Here is a 20,040-nt window from a genome sequence, read left to right as displayed (position 1 = left end):
GTGTGTGTGTGTGTGTGTGTGTGTGTGTGTGTGTGTGTTAAGGTAGAATGGATTAAGGATTTGTCAGAAAACAGTGGATCTGGTAGTAAGTTACTGCAAAAGTAAAAAGTTTAGGACCTCTAAATCTCATCTGAATGTCTTCTGAAGCTTTCCTAAGAAGAAAGGACTGCCTCTGAAAATCAGAATGGAGAGTTGTACCTAGGAGTGAGGGATGAGGAGTAAAAAAGAAATTACAAGGAAAGAGATATATTTTAAAATTTAGAGAGATTGTGATTTTAGGATGTTTGCCTTTCGAGGAAATAGATATCTTAGGTGGAATTGGTTCTAGAAGAGCAGGAATGTGTGAACTTCCTGAGAACAGGGCTTCTTGTTTGTACTTTTTCTTTTTGTTGTGTCCCTTCTACCCTATTTCCCCCTTTTTAGATAGAACAGTTCCATATCTGTTCTGTCTGTAACCCAGGAACCTTGAAACCTACTCATCTCTTTGCAAATGGATTTTGTTTAAAATGCTTACTATTAAGTCCTAGGATACCTGGAGAGACAGGAGGGCCTGTCAGGTGGTATCCAGACTAGGTGCACTCTGATGAGCTCGGTAGACCTGCATTTGTGTGATCCATTGTGAAGAAACTATCTGAATGCACCTAGCGATAGAGTCCTTAAATTGGGACAATAGGTTCTTTTTAGGTGTTTTTGTAGAGTTGAGTCTTTTCTCAAGAGGTTCAGGATTGTGGGAGACTGTTGAGGACAAGGAGGCAGCAGTTCCCCTTTATATTTGGATTATTAATGGGTGGGAATTATTCAGTGTGTTTTGGTATAAAGGATTTATTCCTTTGGTCACCTCTGGTTTTAGGGCCCAGTTTAAGGAAATAGATGTGCTTTTTGGAAAGAGAGTAGTGGCTGATAAAGAGGTTAGAAGTTAGTTAGAAACTATACAGTGAATAAAAGTAGACTTGGAATCTGAGTTCCTGCCAATAGCTGTGGAAAGTATAAAAGCCCAGGAATCTATAAGTTCACTATTTTCAGTTTTGTGGCTTCTCCCATGTTGGTCAGGAGTACTCACTCCCACACAATGTTTATTATTTTGTTTTAAGACACTTACTCAAAGTGTGATCTCAAACCATACATGTGAGTTTTTTAATCATGTCAGATATCACTCATTGCTACTGAATCAGAATCTTTATTTTAACAAAATTTCTGAGTAATTGATATTCACATTTAAAATTTTTTAAATCATATTTGATACATTTTCTTTAAGGAACCAGAAGTGGCATCAAGTCTTTTCCATGTCTGTAGCAAATTGTGTTTGAACCTCCCCCTTACCACCAGTCTGTTTTTACTTTCTTTAACCTTTGAAATTGTGTGTGTGTTTGTGGGGCTTTTTGTTTTGTTTTTTTTAATACAGGGTCTCGCTATATAGTTTGGACTCAGAGTGATCCTCCTGTCTCAGCCTTCCCAGTGCTGGGATTATTAGGCGTGCACCACTACGCCTGGTTTGAGGACCATCATGGCACACCCAGGGTTCTGGGGCTGGCATGGTATGCAGTATCGGCGATCAAACCTGGATCCTTGAGCTTGCCAGGCAGGCACTTAGACCAACTAGCTATCTCCCCAGCCCCAGTGGCCTTTTTCTGTAGCAAGTTTTGTTGTTTATTATGGTGCTTCCCTTTAGAACTAATATTAAACCCATTGGTTTTTCCTTAATTTTTCTTATGCCAGTTCCCTCGATAGTTTTATTCATTGTATTTCATTGAGAGATAAAGAAAAGATTGCTATATTTATAGTAATAACTTTTTGCCAACATAGCAGGGCAGATGTATTCTGCTTCTAGCATGACCTCATAAAGTAGGTTTGATTTTGGAGTCTACAAGTTCTTTTTTGTTCACCCTGTGCCAAGCTGTGTGTGTGTGTGTGTGTGTGTGTGTGTGTGTGTGTGTGTTTTAACCTGGGGGTTATGCTGAGTATTGCTCTCCTGAATTCTTTTGAAGCTCAGAGCACAACACACTGTTACCAAAAATATATCTGTTTCTTCCTAATACCTGCTCCCTAATGTAAGTCAGATCCCTGGAGTACTCAATATCTGGAAGTTTAGTTGTGGCTGAGTGACTGTTGTATAGAAATTTAGCATATGGTACTATAACTTGGGGTATTGATGGTAGCCTTAGTCACTGTTAATATATTCACTGGAATTTTCCTTGGGGGACTTTTAATTTTCTGTAGTGTTCAAAGTCCAGAGAAACGGTAACATTCTACTTAAAATGTGATGGATATTTCCAAGTGTGTTAATCTTCATTGGGGCTTGAACAAGAGCCACTCATTGCTATGATTACTTCTGCAATGTGTTTTACAGTGGTTAAATGAGGAGAAAATTATCCAGAGGCTTGTGGAGATAGTTCATCCATCACAAGAAGAAGATGTAAGTTGTCTTGTGTAACTATAAGTTTTACTTTAAGAATGAACTATGTTTATTTGAGCACAGACATATTTGTGTAAATGTGCAGGTGGTCAGAGAAGATAGGTGGAACAGTGATAGTCTGTGTTCTTAAGTTGGCAGTCTTCTGAACAGTATTACACACCCAGAAAATTTCCAGGAATATAAGCCAGGAGGCTCCTGGGCTCTACAATATCTCCTTCCAGAGCTAGGATTTCATGCTGACCCTGCCCCCTTTCTCTCCAAATTTCTATCCACACTTATGACGTGGCCATGTCTGCGTTTGTGTTTTATGCTCTGGCAAAAGCTTTGCAGACAGCACAGCAGTATCTTAGTCACCACTGAGCCCCTGTAGTGACTTGGTTATATACTTCCAGGTCCTGGCCTTTAAGCTCCAACAGGTTTGGCCTTTGCCCTGGGTGCTAACCATTAACTTGGCAATGGGATTGAAGCTGAAGTTGGAGGTCACAGCCTGAGCCCTATGCTAAGGGGTTGCCTTTCAAGACAAATGGGTATGTGTTTCTGAGGTCTGTAAGGTTGTCACTTCAAGTGCCAGGCCAAACCTTATGATATTGCCTTGGTAAACATTTATTATCTACAGACATGGCAGTTCTGTGTGGTTCAACCTCATGTCCACAGAGAAGGAAAAGGATGTGTTTTGCAGCCTGAGTTCTCATGTTCGGATGGCGACTTAAGCACAGTGGAGGAACAGAACAAAAGAATTGTGTAACCAGAGGATATTCACTTTCTAAGTGTGAATGTTCTCTGGAGATGCATCTAGTCTCTTTTCCCTCTGGTTCATTGAAAAGCAGTACCTGGAGTATATCTAAAGTGCCTAGGAACCAAAGTCCGATCCCTAGCACCACATGACACACTGGCCCCATCCCTGAGCATGCTGAGCAGGCCACAGAGACTGGGTGTGGTGCTGCACACCTATAATCTCAGCCCCGGGGAGGCTGACAACAGGAGAATCACTACAAGTCCAAGCTGCGTAGTGAGACACTATCGAATACAAGAGGCAGGGGAGAGGCAGGCCAGCAAGCAAGCTTTTAGAGGGACTTGTTACTTTCTCATTCCCTTTTGGGACAGTACAGTACATGCTCCCTTGCAGTAGTTGTTATGGTTGCCAGAGCTAATGATGTTCTTCATGCATCCCAGGGTATGTCTGTACCGAATGCTAAAGAATATTTGCACCCCTGTCTAGAAAACTTGCAGGCTAGTTGAGGTGTTAAGTGCTCTCCTTGTGGACAAGGGAACACTGTCATTCTAAGAGCACACTACACAAATGATATTTTTGGCCTCTGCAGAGTATGATGAGCAATGATGTGAGCAGGGCCTTCTCCATTTGTGAGTGGTAAATGTCTGCAAACAAGGCTTATTCCTCACTAGTTTCATACTTTGAACACAGTAGTTTGATTGTGTAACAAAATATTAGACCTCTTTCAAGGTCTTGGAGAAATCAATAAAGGAGAAGTCCAGTTCTACAGCAAGGTTTTTGAGGAAGACAAAGCATTGTGGACATCAACTTTTTCTACTTGACTTACAAGAAATTTTGCCTTTTAGAAGGCAAATGTCTTATTGATACTGCTGTTTTGTATTAAATGAAAAATTACATTCTAAAACCATACTGGGGCCGGGGAGGTAGCTCAGTAGAATAAGAGCTTGCCTGGCAAGCGCAAGACCCTGAGTTCAATCCCTGGTACTGCAAAATCAATCAGTCAAAACAAGACCATGCTGACCAGGTTCCTGATTCTAGTCAGTGGGTGTATATACTCTGGTATTTGTTGCTGTCTCTGCTGGAGTATGCTTTTTCTCAGGCTTTGAGTTCAGCTGTTTAACATGGCTCAAAATCTAGTGAATGTGGATGGTGAGGTTTCAGAGCTGTCCAATGAGACAAGCACAAGCCATACCACCAGAGGACACTATTTTTTTAGCCATTGCTATCTTCTACAAAACTTATATGCTGGGGAGGTTGTGTGGGGAGTTGTTTTTTAAAGCCAGTGTATCTGTGTATGCTGTTAAGAGTATATTTTGGGGATATTTCTTTTCAAGTATTGTAGAAACTTCCTTGCCAGAATTTTGATTACATCTCCCTATACACAGTAAGATAAACTATACACTATTGTGAAGTAAAATTTATTATTAGCCTATAACAATAAAATGCTTCTTGTATAACTGCTCACAGATATATATGGTCACTGTTAATTTTTATTATGTCTTAAGCACTTTCCCCTTCATTTCTTTTTATAAAGGTAATGTGTAACAGACTTTATAGTTGAAATTGTCCTTTTTTCCTTTAGCGGCATTCAAATGCCTCACAGTCACTTTGTGAAATTGTTCGCCTAAGCAGAGACCAGATGTTACAAGTTCAGAACAGTACAGAACCGGATCCCCTGCTTGCCACTCTAGAAAAGTATGTTTAAATTTTTTTCTTATTGTTCTCATTAATGCTGTTTGATGTATTACTTTATGAGTGATTGGTAAGTATAGTGTTCCAGAAGGCATGTCCTGCAAACCCCTGTGGGTGGTGTGAATGAGGGAAACCTATTTTTCTTCTCATAGCATCTGTGACACCCAGGGGAGACTGGTGGGAAGAAAGTGAATATTTTATGTGTAGACTTTGAAAGTCTCAAACACCTATAGAGTGGATTTGTGTGGAATCATCCTAAGATGTGATTGTCTCATCGCAGCTGTGTTCAACACCTGTAGTCTTGTGTGCCTGTGAATTTTACCTATTTCAGTTAGGTTTTTTTCCCCCCAGATCTTCCTAGGATTTATTTTTGCATATGACAAGGGGCATCCTAAACTGTTAGATCATGTTGAAAGGAAGATACTTGAGAAATGAGATGCTGTTTTTTTCCTGTATTCACATATTCAGGAAAAATAATGTTTACTATCAACATCAGTGTGCATTTGACTTGCATCCAAACAGCTAAAAATTAACACATTCCAGGTGATTTGTACAACTGTAGCTAGAAGTCAGATGTGTATCACTGGTTGTTGAAGCAGCCACGCAGTGAAACACAAATTATAACCCAGTCTGAGTGTGTTAATAGAAAAAAATGATCCCTACTTTGGATGAATAATTGGAGAGTACATATTAGGTTAACATTTTCCTTGTAATGTCTTTGCTCTTTTTTACCCTTCCTCTCTAGTGAGGCACTTTTGCATCTTTTGGCTTTTTTTGGGTAGGCGGTGCTGCTGGGGATTATTCTTTTGTCAAAATAAAACACTGGTGTGTCTTTCCCTGGTAAGCCTGAGACAGTTAAGGAATAAATTAGAGACAGTATTGCTTATTGTAAACATGATACTCGTTATGTATTGCCAGCATATATGGCAGAAAAGCATGAATTTGATCTATTCTCTGAAGTAGCAAAACTACAACATTACAAGCTGCCGAGTAAAATGGCACATGCACTCCTTTTAAACATACAAGACCTTCTACACCCATATACTAGTTATACTATTGGGTTAAACCTTATAAAACTTCTGCTTGCATAGCCAAAAAAGTGTTAAGTATTAACAGTTTCATATGGCTTACCCCAATGCTGTCGAACACAGACATAATAAAAGCTACATGTGGTTTAATTTTTTTTGTGTGCAGTCTTTAAATCCAGCATGTATTTAAATCAGATTAAGTGACATTTTGACTATTGATTGATATCCATGTGTAGTAAGTGGCCAGTGTGCCTTCAGTTTGAATGTCACTCTGTTCATTAATGGTCTCTTAAGTTCCTTAAGGCCACCACTGCCATTCATCCACACAGTTTTATTTGAATCAAATGTGTGAGCCATAGAGCCATTAAAAACTCTGTGTGTACTTTTCTTAAACCCTTTTTTTTTTTTTAACATTTATTTATTGTGTGTGTTTGTGTATGTGTGTGTGTCCAGCTCAGCCCACCAGGGGGCGCGGCTGGCTGGCATGTGGTGCTGGAGGATTGAACCGCGGTCCCTGTGCTTTGCCAAGCTTGTTCCAAGTAGGTGCTTTAGACCACTGAGCCATCTCTCCAGCCCCAGTGTGTGTACTTTTCTTAATATTTCAAAACTGTATCTTTAGTTCTGAGTCAGACAACTATAATTTTGGAAATGAATTCAAGTATATGCACAGTCTATATCATAAAATATTAAATTTCTTCAAATATATAGACCTGCTGAGTCACCAGCCCTGTGATATCACTCAATATAAAACTTTCACCAGTGCTGGGGAGATAGCTTGGTGGCATAAGTGCCTGCCTGGTGAGCACAAGGTCCTGAGTTTGATCCCTAGAATCCTGGGGGCACTGTGCCAGCCTCAGAACTGGGTGTGGTGGCGCACACCTGTAATCCCAGCACTGAGGAGGCTGAGACAGGAGGATCATTATGAGTCTAAACTGTGTAGCAAGACCTTTTATTCCTCCAAAATAAATAAATATTTATTTATCTAAAAACCTTCACTGCACTTAGTAGTGGGGAGGCTTTATAACATTGCTTCCCAATCTTTTAACCTCTCTAATTACTCACATACCTGCATTGTGACAGTTTGCTCTTTTGTTTCTGTTGAGACTTCTATGAGTTTAGAAGACTTTTACTAATCAAAATAGCATCTCTGTATATTTAATAAATACATTACATTCTAATGTGTAGCATCTATATATTTAATGAATAATGTAATTATTGTACTTTGTATTAGGAAAGTTATTTCACAGCACATAATAATGAAGTTACCTATGTCATCCCACACATTGTTCATCACTGTACATGTATCACTTACATAGAAATAAGTGTAGATTAGCATATGTTTGAAATGAGTTAAGGTTAAAGAGAATGATAGTGGATCTTTGGGATCAGGAAATCGGCACTTAAATGTTTCAAAGTATTTTGATAACAAATACTTAATTGGATGCATTTCATGTATTGCTCCTGTAAAAGTTTGAAATTCAAAGATTCATGAAGCAGTAATCTAAAAATTGGATTGTGTACCTTTTCATTCTGCATACTGAATTTACAACAAGTTAGATTTTAATTCCATTTGAGCCAATTACTTGTGGCCTCCTGTATAAAAAACAAAAGCCATGGCCAACCAAATAGTTCAGTGGACTAAAGCGCCTGCTTAGCCAGATGCAGGGGCCGGGTTTGATCGCCATCTGCGGTGCCAGCCCCGCCCATGGGGAACACTGAGACTTGGGCCTGTAATCCCAGTTCTTTGGGAGGCTGAAAACAGGAGGATCACTATGAGTCCGAGCTAAGTAGTGAGACCCATAGACCCTTACTAAAAAAATACAAAAACAAACAATGTGAGCTATTGTCCCAACGATACAGGTAAAGAACCTTACAAACTTGGTGCATAAACAATTTAATCATAAATTTTACTAACACCTACGTAGGACTCTTTTTTATTTCAAATTTTTTTCTTGTTTTTTTATTTTAAAGAGAAAAGACAATAATACAGAAATTCAAAATAAAATGGGAGATTAACAATGGTTAATATATTGTATGTTGTTATCTTCAAAGTAGTGCTCAGACTGCAAGACATACATATGCATAATTGATCTAACATTGTAAGCACAAACATTTTTACTGAACTAAAAGAAATTAGTAGTATAACTGTCACATCTCTTTTGTGTATATGTTTTTTCTGTTCCCTTCTTTATTTCCTTCTTTCACCCATCCAAATTGTTTCAAAATTTTTATTATGATGTCATGTTTGCATCATAATGGGTGTTAGAAAATCATTATGGGGGCCTGCCCCTTAGCTCAGTTCTTTAAGTGGCTGCTTCAACAAAGCTGTCAGGCTCAGGTTGCTGTGGTTTGATCCCCACAACTAAAGCCAGGCACACATGCCCTGAGGGCATTCAGAGCCCCCCCAAAAAAGAAAATCATCATTACCTTACAGTGCGCATTATGCTGTCATGGTTATCTCATACTGGTCTCCTGTTTGCATGATAAAGGGTATTAGGATGCTACAGTTACCTCATAGTGAGAATTATCATGTTAGGTTTGCATCGTAATGGGTATTAGGGTGTAATGGCTACCTCATAATGGGTATTTGATGTCATGATTAGCTCATAATTGTTATTATCATGTCCTATTTGCATCATAGTGGGTGTGATGATGCTGTGGTTACCTTCAAATGGATATTATCTTTTCCTGTTTGTATTAAAATGGGTATTACAATGTAATGCTCACCTCACGATCATTATTATCATGTCCTGTTTACATCACAATTTGTATTAGTACATCAGTTTTATGCACAAGGGGGTTTAGAATGTCATGTTTGCTTCATAATGGGTACTAGAATGTCACTGTTAGCTCATAAGGCATATTAGCATGTCATGTTTGCATCATCATTGTTAATATTGTGTTCTCATGTCATAATGCTCACTGGATGCCAAGTTAACCTAAATATTGGTATTATATATCATGTTTCTATCATAATAGTTATTGAGATGTCATGGACACGTCACCATGGCTATGTCAATAACATATTTTCGTAATGATGGTTATTAGGATTTCGTGGTTACATCATAATGGGTATTATGACACATTGTCACAATGGTTATTAGCATGTCACAGGTAACTTTAAATGCCTATTCATTTAAAGTTTAAAAAGGAGCCAAACATGCTTACTGGAAGAAATCTTAAAGCCTCTTTATGAAATGGTGCTGGAGAAACTGGCTCTCCACCTGCAGAAAACCAAATCTTGACTGAGGTCTGTCACCATGAACCAAGTCAAAGTCAAAATGGATCAAAGATGCAAACACCAGAACAGAAACACTAAATCTCCTGAAGAGAAAGCAGGAGGAACCCCTGAAGATCCAGGGGTAGGCAAAGAGTTCATGAACAAAAAACAAATCGCACAGGTAATACTTGAAAGAATTAGCAAGTGGGACCTCCTCTTATTGAGAAGTTCTTGCAAGTCAAAAGAAACCACTTACAAAGTGAAAAGACAACCCACAAATTGAGAAAAAATTCTTAAGAAGCACTCAAAGGTCTGCACTATAGAATTTACAAAGAATTAAAAAAAATTAGGGCCCCAAAATTTAAAGACCCAATCCAGAAATGTGCATGTGAAATGAACACACACTTCTCAGAGGCTGAAATTAAAGAAGTGAATAAATACATGAGAAATGCTCCACATCGCTAGCCATCCATGAAATGCAAATCAGAACAGCACTGAGATACCATCTCACCCCAGAAAGCATGGCCATTGTAAGAAATCAGCCAACAACAAATGCTGGAGAGGCTGTGGGGAAAAGGGAACCTTTCTCCACTGCTAGTGGGAATGCAGACTGGTGCAACCATTGTGGAAATCAGTGTGGAGACTCCTCAAAAAACTAGGACTGGAAATACCATTCAAACCAGCTATCCTGCTGCAGAGAATTTCCCAGAGGAACTGAAAACTTCACATCATAGTGATATATATTCACCTATGTTCATAGTAGCACAGTTTGTGAAAGCCAAATCCTGGAAACCACCAAGATGCCTGTCACCCGAGGAATGGATGAAAAAGATGTGGTACCCCTATATAACGGAGTGTTACTCAGCTACAAAGGATGATAAATTCAAAGCCTTTATATTTAAGTGGGTGCCACTTGAACATACACTCACAAGTGAAATAAACCAGACACACATGTGTAAATATCGTATAGTCTCCCTAGTATTAGAATTCGAAAGAAATAAAAATAGAAATGTATAACAATCAAAAGGAAAGTGAGAACTTAAGGATCACTTTCACTTCGGTATTTTCCATGTTCACAGGCTTCTATTTTAAGCAGTATTAAGACTTGTGGAACCTTCTGTATACTTTGTGTTTCTCCACAATTTACAAGTATACATCACAATCCAAGCAATGAGAAAGTCTGTTCCAGTGAATAACAGAAGTGATGGGAGAAAAGTCAGGAATATTTGATGGCTACTGAAGTTCAGATGAGATTTAATGAATGCATCTCATGAATAAAGTTGTGCTGTGAGCCTTCCACGGTGCATCCCAAACTTGGCTTTCATGAGCAGTACCATAAATCCAGTACCTGTCAATCCTAGTTCTAAAGTGATCAGAAGAGGATTGAAGATTAGGAGCAGCAGGGTCTGAAAGTCCCTGGGCAGTGGAGGTTCTTTCAGAAAGGTTAGCATCAAAAGGCAATGATGGCAGAAACGATCGCTTTTCCTTTTTCATTCTCTTCCTTGGGAGCTGCTGTCACTGCCACTGCTGCTTCCACCAGGCCTTGGTCTGGAGTCCTCCCTGTGCCATCCTCTGGCTTCTGGCTGAGGAGAGCATCACATGCCAGCATAGCCAGGGGCTCAAGGTGTCGGAAAGCGGATCAGGACGCAGCGGGGCGGGAGGATTCTGTTTTAAGTAATAGGAAAGTAAATAGAGCCTGCCCCCTGCAAAAAATACTTAAAGAAAAGAAAAACTTATAAAAATATTTTAAATACTAAATTTATTGAGATATAATGAGATTAATACAGGTTCCCTTTGGCCTCTACCATTATGAGAGTACTCATAGTTGTACCCATTAGCTTTCAGACATTTAGTACTACAGTGACCTGCTGCTTGGGTAAACTTGGTTATTGAGAGTGCTGCACATGCATTTTCAATTTCTTCTCTATGGGTTGGCAATGAGGTAGGTTGTCTGTGATACCCGACATCCTCTAGGGTCTCCCATATAAGGATTATGAAAATTTTTGGTGCAATTTTCTTTTCCTGAAGTGTGTATTCATTTTTCTGACAGACTATATTCTCTCTTATAACTAAGTACTCTCATATTTAAAGAATGTGAAGCCATTCATTCCTTTGATCTTGTTTGACAAGTTCAGTGCTTCATTTTACAATTTCTTTTGTATTTGATGGAAGCTGTATATCTAGGTAGGACTGAGAATGTGGCATAGCTACTGTGTTGTTGAATCTTCAAATTTTTGCTGGTTATGTTGTTCATTAGAATTCACTCATGGATATGGCAGAATTCCAATTTGATGTGGCTGTGAAATGACTTGGGCCTATTAGACATTGCTTTGAAGCATCATTAGTTATGGAACTAATTTTGCTCTCTGATAGTAAGAATTTTACAGTTGAATGAGGACAGTATGGACATGTATGATTGCTTGGTGTATCAGCCTCCTTTAGGGCTAGTCACCATCTGAAGGATATATATTAAATCTGCTTTTGACTTCCAGTAGAACCATTATCTCCTCCTTGGATTAAGAGAGCTGATGTACAAAACAGTGTAGTTTTTCCTTGGGGCTGACTGGCATCTCTGCCAGGCGAGCAACCAGGAGCACCCATAATAACCCTTACACTGAACTTCCACTGTACCCCCTTTTAATTTTTTTTTATTTTGAGACAAACAAGCTGGGCTGATAGTTGAGATCCTCCTTCCCTATCCTCCCTCAGTACTGAGGTTATAGAGGTGTGCCACCACAACTGAGATTCCTTTTCCTAATTCACATGCATTTGGAAAGTCACTGAGATCCTGAAAAACTAAGATTTCCCTAGGGAATATCCATATAAATTTAAGTACTGACTACTCTTGTATTTTGTTAATCATGATCTAGTGTACACATGAGGGAAGTGTAATGGAAGAGGCTGTAGAGCATGCTTTTTGGCAGTAGGTTAGTCAGATCCATTTAATTGCTATTACATTATTTTGATTTTCCAAATTTTAATTGTAGAGTAAAAGGTAACTGTTGATGTTTGCTTTTGTATCTGTTTTAGATCTTTGTGAATTATACTTCATACATTTGTGGGGCAACCTTTATGCTTTCTAATAGGCCTTTTTGAAAATTTTATCTTCTTCTGTGGGGGGTGAAATATTTTAAGTCTTCAGACCCTCTGCAATATTCACTTCTTCCATCTTAATCTCATAAAGAGGTGACTTCCAGCCTGGAAATTTGTTGACTATCAACAAGATTGGCAAAGGCAATCAGAGTTCAAATTATTTTGCTGAGAAGAAGTAGGGGTGTGTGTGTGTGTGTGTGTGTGTGTGTGTGTGTGTGTATCTGATTGGCCTGATTTGCATTTAAACTAAACAAAATCAATTGTTTATTTTAATAAGTATACTAAAATAAATTCTTAGGGCCAGGGAGATAGCTTGGTGGCATAAGCGCCTACTTGGCAAGCACAAGGTCTTAAGTACAATCCCTGGTACTAAAAAATAAATTCTTAAGCAAAATGAATGTGTCCATGAGTAGATGAACTCTTATATGCAAGTGTTACATGATCTTGCAATTAATGCTTGACTTTATTTATTTCTCTAGGCAAGAAATCATAGAACAGCTTCTATCAAATATTTTCCACAAGGAGAAAAATGAATCGGCCATAGTCAGTGCAATCCAGATTTTGCTGACTCTGCTTGAGACACGGCGACCAACGTAAGCTTTCCTTTTGTTTTGTGAAACAATCCGTGTTGCTTTCGTTTTGTTTTTAGCTAAGTTAAAACAAGTTTACTAGCCTCATTTTCCCAAATTCCTGCTTTGTTGATGGTTGGTTTAATCTTGTAGGTAATAATGGGAGGGCCATTTGTTGGTACTGCTTCAAGTATGTTGTGATTTAGAGATTGTATCTGCAATTTTGTATGTCTTCCTTAGTAAATCGTATTTTAAGTAAGTTAAGCAATTTAAGTTACTCTACAGGTAGTAGCATATGAGTATCTTGATGGTTTTGCTTTAAAGCCATTGCAGTCACTATTGCTTACAGGTTTGAAAACATGTTGGTTGGGGGCTGTGTACTTATTTGACTACTGTGATTTAAGAAAGAAATCTGAGAAAAAGTATAAAGTTTTACATAAGAAAGAAAAAACAATTATACAACATAATCAGAAAAGACAGTTTTTTCTTATTTTCTAAAAAAGCCTACTTATTTATTTGGTACAGCTCAGACTCATACTGATCCTCCTGCCTCAGCCTTCCCTGCACTGGGATTACAGGCATGTGCCACTACAGCATGCAGTACTAGGGATCAAACCCAGGACCTTGCACTTGGCCAGGCAAGTGCTTAGACCACTGAGCTATCTTCCCCAGCCCCAAAATTTTACTATTTTCTTTTCTTTTTTTTTTTTTTTTTTAAGTATATTTGGTCCAGGGTCTCTACACAGCTCAGACTCGTAGTGATCCTCAATAGCCTCCTGAGGGCTGGAATTACAGGCATGTGCTACCGCACTCGGTCTTAGTAACCAGCTCAGTATGCCCCAGGGGCAGGGCTGGCATGGTTATCTCACCAACCCTTTTCTTCTTTTAGCAGTACCATGTATCAAACTTGGGACCTTGTTCTTGCCAGGCAGGTGCTTATGATGCTGAGCTATATCCCTGGCCCCAAGATAGTTTTTTTAAAGATTAATAAAGGGAAATTTCTAGCCAACATTTTACTCTCAAACTACAAGGTTTATTGAATTCCAAGCAAATTAAATATTTAAGACTTGATTTTAGCTTCATCTTGATAAGATTTCAGAATCGCAGGTATAAATAAATCTTAAAAGTAGGTAAGAACAGTGGGCCATTTATGAAGCCAGTCAGATTGCTAGGCATCTCGTTTATAAACTAATCATGGGAAAACAGCAAGGTTGTGGACATGGAAACATTCTTGATTAAGTGACAGTCAAGAAACAGGGATGTCAAAATAGCATGATAACAAAATTTAAGCTTAAGAATAAATAATTGAAATAAGGTAAGTGTTGAAAATAATGAAGTGAATTCCTAATGATTTTAACAAAGCTCAGAAAATAAGGGACAAAATAGTGCATATTTCAGTTATTAAACTAGCAACTGAGGTACATTATCATACAATTTTATCATCTTTCTGAAATTACAGCTTAGATTTTTTTTTTTTTTTTTTTTTTTAAGTAAGAGTGTTGGAGCCAGGTGTGGTGGCATGGACATGCCTGTAATCACAACAGTCAAGAGGCTAAGGCAGGAGTGTCTTTGGAAGTTTAAGGTCAGCCTGTACTACAAAGTAGGTTGAAGACCAGCCTGAACTGCACAATGACATCCTGTCTTGAAAAGACAAAGTGTATTGGAGCAGAGCAGTAGTAGGTTATTTGATTCCTAGATCATTTGAGATTGCAGAGGGAATGAAGGTCTGAAAACTGTGGACACCAGGGTAATTTGCAGTTGCATTTCCTCAGAAACACTTAGTGACAAGGCAAGAAAGAAAGTTTCAGTTGTAGTGTAGGTCTCACCAATGCAGAGGGGAACCTTTGGATTTGCATAGCACCCCTTCAAGAGTACTGAATAATTTTTTTTTTTTTTTTTAACGGAAACCGGGATTGAACTCAGGCCTTTGCGCTTGCCAGGGAAGCGCTTATTCTACTGAGCCATCTCCCCTGCCAAGGATTTTTGGTTTTGGTTTTTTTTTTTTTTTTTTTTTTTCTCCGAATGCCTTCAGGGCAGGTTTGGCTGGCTTGAGTTCTGGGGATCTAACTACAGCAACCTGAGCCTGACTGCTTTGTTGAAGCAGGCACTTAAAGAACTGAGCTAAGGGGCAGGCCCCTTGAATAAAATTTTTAAGCCTCTGGGAAAAGGGAAGCAAACTCCGTGAAACATAGAGAAGATGCTTTGTATTGGGAGGAAGGGACCAGCAAAAAAAAGCACTAGCCCATGGAAAAGGCAGGGTCATATTTTAAGCCCAGACTACAAGAGGTCCCCTGCCACAGGAGTAGGGGCAAGATAACTGAGAATCCCCTGCCTCAGACTCAGGGACACTTAAAATTAAGACTAGGACAGGACAACAGAGCCATTTCCCCTGTCTTCTACCTCTACCAGATTTCTAGGTATTGAGAAACAAGTAAAAGGTTACTGCTAGAGGAAAGGCTAGTACATGGAAGGAGACTCTCCCAAGGCATGTGACAGAAGCTAAAGAGAACATCTTAAACCAATAGAGAAATGAACATTGGGGAAAACTTGGCACACTGGTCCTAACTGAATCCACAGTAACTAGATAATACACACACACACACACACACACACACACACACACACACACGATGGCGTCTGTCAAAGAGACACTGGAGCCAAACAGGAAGTTTGGCTATCAACAGGATAGTTTCCTGTGGTTAAAGCTGAGATAATTTGCATAACAGTAAATTAGTATTATAGCAAAAATAGTATTATACACAACCATAAGTCCATAGTGATGTGAGTCTTTTGTGCCCTGAAAGAAATCATAGTAACAGCACCCAAATGCACTTCCAGCTTCTGACTAGATTGATTCAAATCCCCAGTACCTAAATGCTTAGGAAAAAAGAGATACAGCCGTTCTTACACCTATACTAATACATTAGCTTCTGTTCTTCTGCATCAGCTACCACTTATCAACCAAAAATTATAGACACAAAAAGTAAGATGGAAAGAACCAAACTCACTCCCAAGCAATAATAGAACTGAACTAAAAAATGCCCAAATTGCCAGGTATGTTGGTACATGAAAAAAAATTAGAACTGTTAGAGAGTTTATTATGATTGTCATGTTAAAGACTTGTGGAACAAATGGACAGTATATAAAGAGAGAAGTTTTAGCAGAGAGATAGGAAATCACATAAAAATATAAAAGCATTAGTACAAATGAGGAATGTCTCTGGGCTTATTGATAAACTTTGACATAATTGAGGAGAAACAACATAGGATATTAGAAGTTACCTATAACAAAATAGAATTAAATAAGAAAGTAGTTGCTTGTAAGCTTCAGGGGCCCAAAAATAATGTCAAAGCACTAGGAACAAGGACCCTCTACTCAGATCTTGGCTTATGAGAACATTTATAGTGATACTAGATAAACCAGGGGTTCTTTGAGAAATTGGTAAACCATTAAGCATACAAGTCTAAAATATCTTAGCAGTGCCAGAAATTAAGAAAGTGTTCAGATTATTCCCCCCCCACACACACACACACAAATGATGGCATCTGTCAAAGAGACACTGGAGCCAAACAGGAAGTTTGGCTATCAACAGGATAGTTTCCTGTGGCTGAAGCTGAGATAATTTGCATATCAATAAATTAGTATTATAGCAAAATAGTATTATATACAACCATAAGTCCATAGTGATGTGAGTAAATGATTTAAGAATAGAAAAAATATCAAATAGATTATGTAGATACTCCATCTTCAAGGAGCTAAAATCCAGCTCCCCACTTTTTAGGTGTGGTTTGCCTGTAGTGATGTCTCCAGTATGGGAAAAGAGAGTAAGAGTAAATTCTCAGTGAAGAAACTTGACCCACTGTCTCAGCCAGGTAATTAGTCATCAGCAGTGATAAGGCATATTGATACTGCATGCCTTTGACATTATGTATTAGATATTGCACTTTAGCCCTGTGGTCTTCCTCCCAAAGACCTCAAACCATCAGGAAAACACCAGCCTGCCCTGGTAAAAGGGTATCCTTTAAAATACGTGACCAGACCAGTATTCAGGGCTGGGGAGATGGCTCAGTGGAATAAGCGCTTCCCTAGCAAGTGCAAGGCCCTGAGTTCAATCCCCGGTTCTGCCAAAAAAAAAAAAAGACCAGTACTCAGCTGTAAAGTAATAAAAAAAGTCACACTTAAAAAACAGGCTATAATGATGCAATAACTAAATACGATATGATATCTTTGATGGGATTCTAAAACCAAGAAAATGCACTAGGTAAAAACAAATGAAAATCTGAATAAATTAATTGTATGTGTCAATATTGGTTTGGTTTGTTTTGACTTAACTACAATACTGATGTAAGGTATCAATAGAGGGAACTGAGTATGGATTAATGAAGATTCTGTACTATTTTTTGTCATTTTTCTGCATAGAAAATAGAAATAGAAGTTGGCAGAACATTTAGGCAGAAAATCTTAAAAATACAGATGTCTTGAACAATACTACCAGTCTACTCAACCTGATTGACACTTGCTAAACATTCCCCAAGGAACAGCAGAATGTTCTTTTGACCTACACATGAAATTTTTACAGGTATTCTAGTTTGTGTTGCTGTAACAGATTACCATAGACTGGGGGTATAAACAACACATAATCAGTCTCTAGATTAAGAAGCCTAACATCAAAGAACTAGCAGTGATTGGTCATTTGCAAATGGCTGCCTTCTTATACTATCTTCACATGGCAGAGAGAAAGCAAACACTGTTTGCTGCTGCTGCTTCTTCTTTTTTTTTTTTTTTTTTTTAATGTATTTGGTATAGGGTCTCACTGTGCAGCTCAGACTCATAGTGATCCTCCTATTTTCAGCCTCCCCACTGCTGGGATTACAGGAGTGCACCACCATACCCAGACTTGTTCACCGGCTCAGCATGCCCCAGGGATGACGCCGGTGTGGCATGTGGAATTGGGGATCAAACCCCTGGTGCCTTTGCTTGCCAAAGCAGGCACTTAAGTCTGCTGAGCTATCTCACCAGCCCTGTTCTCTTCTTATTAGGATGCTAATCCCATTCATGAGGATTCAATACTTGAACTAATTAACTCCCCAAAAGCTCTGCCTCCTAAAACTTCCCAAAATTTCTAACCTTCATGTTAGAGGTTTAGAATAGCACCATAAGAATTTTGACCGAGGAGAATTTTGAGGAGAATGCAGTTCCCATGTGAGAGAGCAAACCAAACCCCACCACTATATATGTGAGAACAGTAGCCCCCTCACCACCTTGGGAGAGATGAGACCTTAGGCCTAGAAGCAGTGCCCCACCTCCAGGGGAACACAGCATGGGACATCAGAGACAAAAACCATTCTACCAGGTCCTTGACAGATACAGCAGGTGGTAAGAAAGAGAGGGAATAAGCAGACCCCAAAACTGTTGACATTAAGTCCAATAGCCCACTTGAACATATGTCCTGGGGTTGGGGAGATTGCTCAGCAGGCATAAGCACCTGCTTCGCAAGCCTAAGGTACCGAATTCAAACCCCAGTACTTGGGGGGGGGGGGTGGAAAAAAGAAAGAAAGAACACGTGTCCTGCAGCCTGTATCCAGCAGAGAACAGGTTTATGTTGTCCTTGTTTTTTCCAGGATGTTGAGGTGCACCTCTAGGGTATTTGTTTGCACTTGCACTGTTTTTCTGATCAGCATTCACAAGTATAAACTTCCCTCTTAGGGCTGCTTTAATTGTGCCCCATAGGTTGTGGTATGTTCTACTGGCATTGTTTACTCTAAGAACTGTCTTCTTTGATTTCATCTGTGATTTATCAATTATTCAGGAATGTATTGTTTAACCAGGTGTGGTGGCGCATGCCTGTAATCCCAGCACTTGGGAGGCTGAGGTGGGAGGATTGATCTGAATTTGAGACCAACCTGGGCCATATGAAGTGAGCTCAAGGCCAGCCAGAACTGTGTAGTGAGACCCTATCTCCAAAAGAAAAAAAAAAGTCTTAAGTATTGTTTAATTTCCTGTAGTCCCATTAGTTCTGGTATATTCCACAGGCATTGTCATTTCATTCTAGGATCTTCCTTGATTACTTCTGTGACCCATTAATTGGTTTCCTTTGCAGTTGATTTTTAGTTTCATTGCACTATGATTTAATAATAAACATGTATTAAATTTTGGTTCTTTTGCATTTACTTAAGTATGCTTTATGTGCTAGCATGTGGTCTGTTTTTATATTTACAGAGCTTTGTAATAGGGTAGTGTGGTAAAAGAATAGACTTATATATCCCTGGAACAGAATAGAGTTCAGAAGTAGAGACCCACACTTACAGAGTTTTGGACGAAAATATGCAAGCAGGTTCAGTAAAGAAAGAAAAACATTTCAACAAATGATCGTATATCTGTTGTATAGGTGTATGCAAAAAAATTGAAACTCCATATGTATCTTGCGGATTATATAGAAATTAGCTTGAAATAGATCAGATAACTAAACATCATAAAATTGAAAGTTCAGAAGAAAACAGGAATAGTCTTTTACACAAAGCTAGACAGATTTTTCTTACGATACATTGTCAATACTTGACATGTAAGAAAATTTTTGCAGTGACTGAAATAGAGACTTTTGACAGGCATGCATGAGGACCTGGGTTCAGTCCCAAGGACTGCAGAAGAAAAGTTGACAACTCAAACTACTATATTATAATATAATTTAAAAATATTAAATTCTATTCATTGAAAGACTATTAAAAGACAAAGTCAGGGCCATGGATATAACTTAGCAACACAAGCACCTGCCTGGCAAATGTGAGATCCTGAACTTGATTCTTGCTACCAGGGAAAAACATTTCTACACCAGCCTGATCTTTGTAGGTAGTCAAAAAAACAAGGTGGCGGGGGTGGGGGCGGTATGTGCTGAACCAGCCTCTGAGACTGGGCGTGGTAGCGCATGCCTGTAATCCCAGCACTGGGGAGGCTGAAAACAGGAGGATTACAAGTCTGAGCTGTGTAGTGAGACCCTATACCAAATAGATAAAAATACATACATACAAGGCTGGGGTATCTAAAAGACTAACTCAACAAAATACCCCAAAAGTTACAATATTGCCACTGCAGCTACATCTAACTCCGAAAAGATGAAAGTCAGGCATGGTGGCACATGCGGGGCGGTGTGGGGGGGATGCCAGAAAATATTTCACAATCTTGTGAGAAATTGTATCTACATACAGAAAGAATAAAGAGAAAACTCAATTTTAAAATGGAAATATTTGAACATAACATTGAAAAAGGATACCTACATATCCTTTTTCAATAGTGTG

The 20,040-nt window shown here is 38.9% G+C and overlaps 1 protein-coding gene across 8 annotated transcripts in view; it reads left to right on the top strand.

Moving 5' to 3' along the window:
* The window catches only part of Ppp6r3 (protein phosphatase 6 regulatory subunit 3), a 153,387-nt gene that overhangs the window by 75,953 nt on the left and 57,394 nt on the right, over nt 1-20,040 (top strand). For all 8 annotated transcript variants that reach the window (XM_004627125.2, XM_004627127.2, XM_023710637.1 and 5 more), the window contains exons 6-8: nt 2,348-2,413; nt 4,729-4,841; nt 12,659-12,772. In XM_004627125.2, coding sequence (XP_004627182.1) covers nt 2,348-2,413; nt 4,729-4,841; nt 12,659-12,772 — 293 coding nt within the window. The remainder of the gene's footprint in view (nt 1-2,347; nt 2,414-4,728; nt 4,842-12,658; nt 12,773-20,040) is intronic.

The sequence above is a fragment of the Octodon degus genome, unplaced genomic scaffold (genome assembly GCF_000260255.1).
Source record: "Octodon degus isolate 3935 unplaced genomic scaffold, OctDeg1.0 scaffold00018, whole genome shotgun sequence".
NCBI lineage: Eukaryota > Metazoa > Chordata > Mammalia > Rodentia > Octodontidae > Octodon > Octodon degus.
This window is presented reverse-complemented; position numbering and strand designations above follow the sequence as displayed.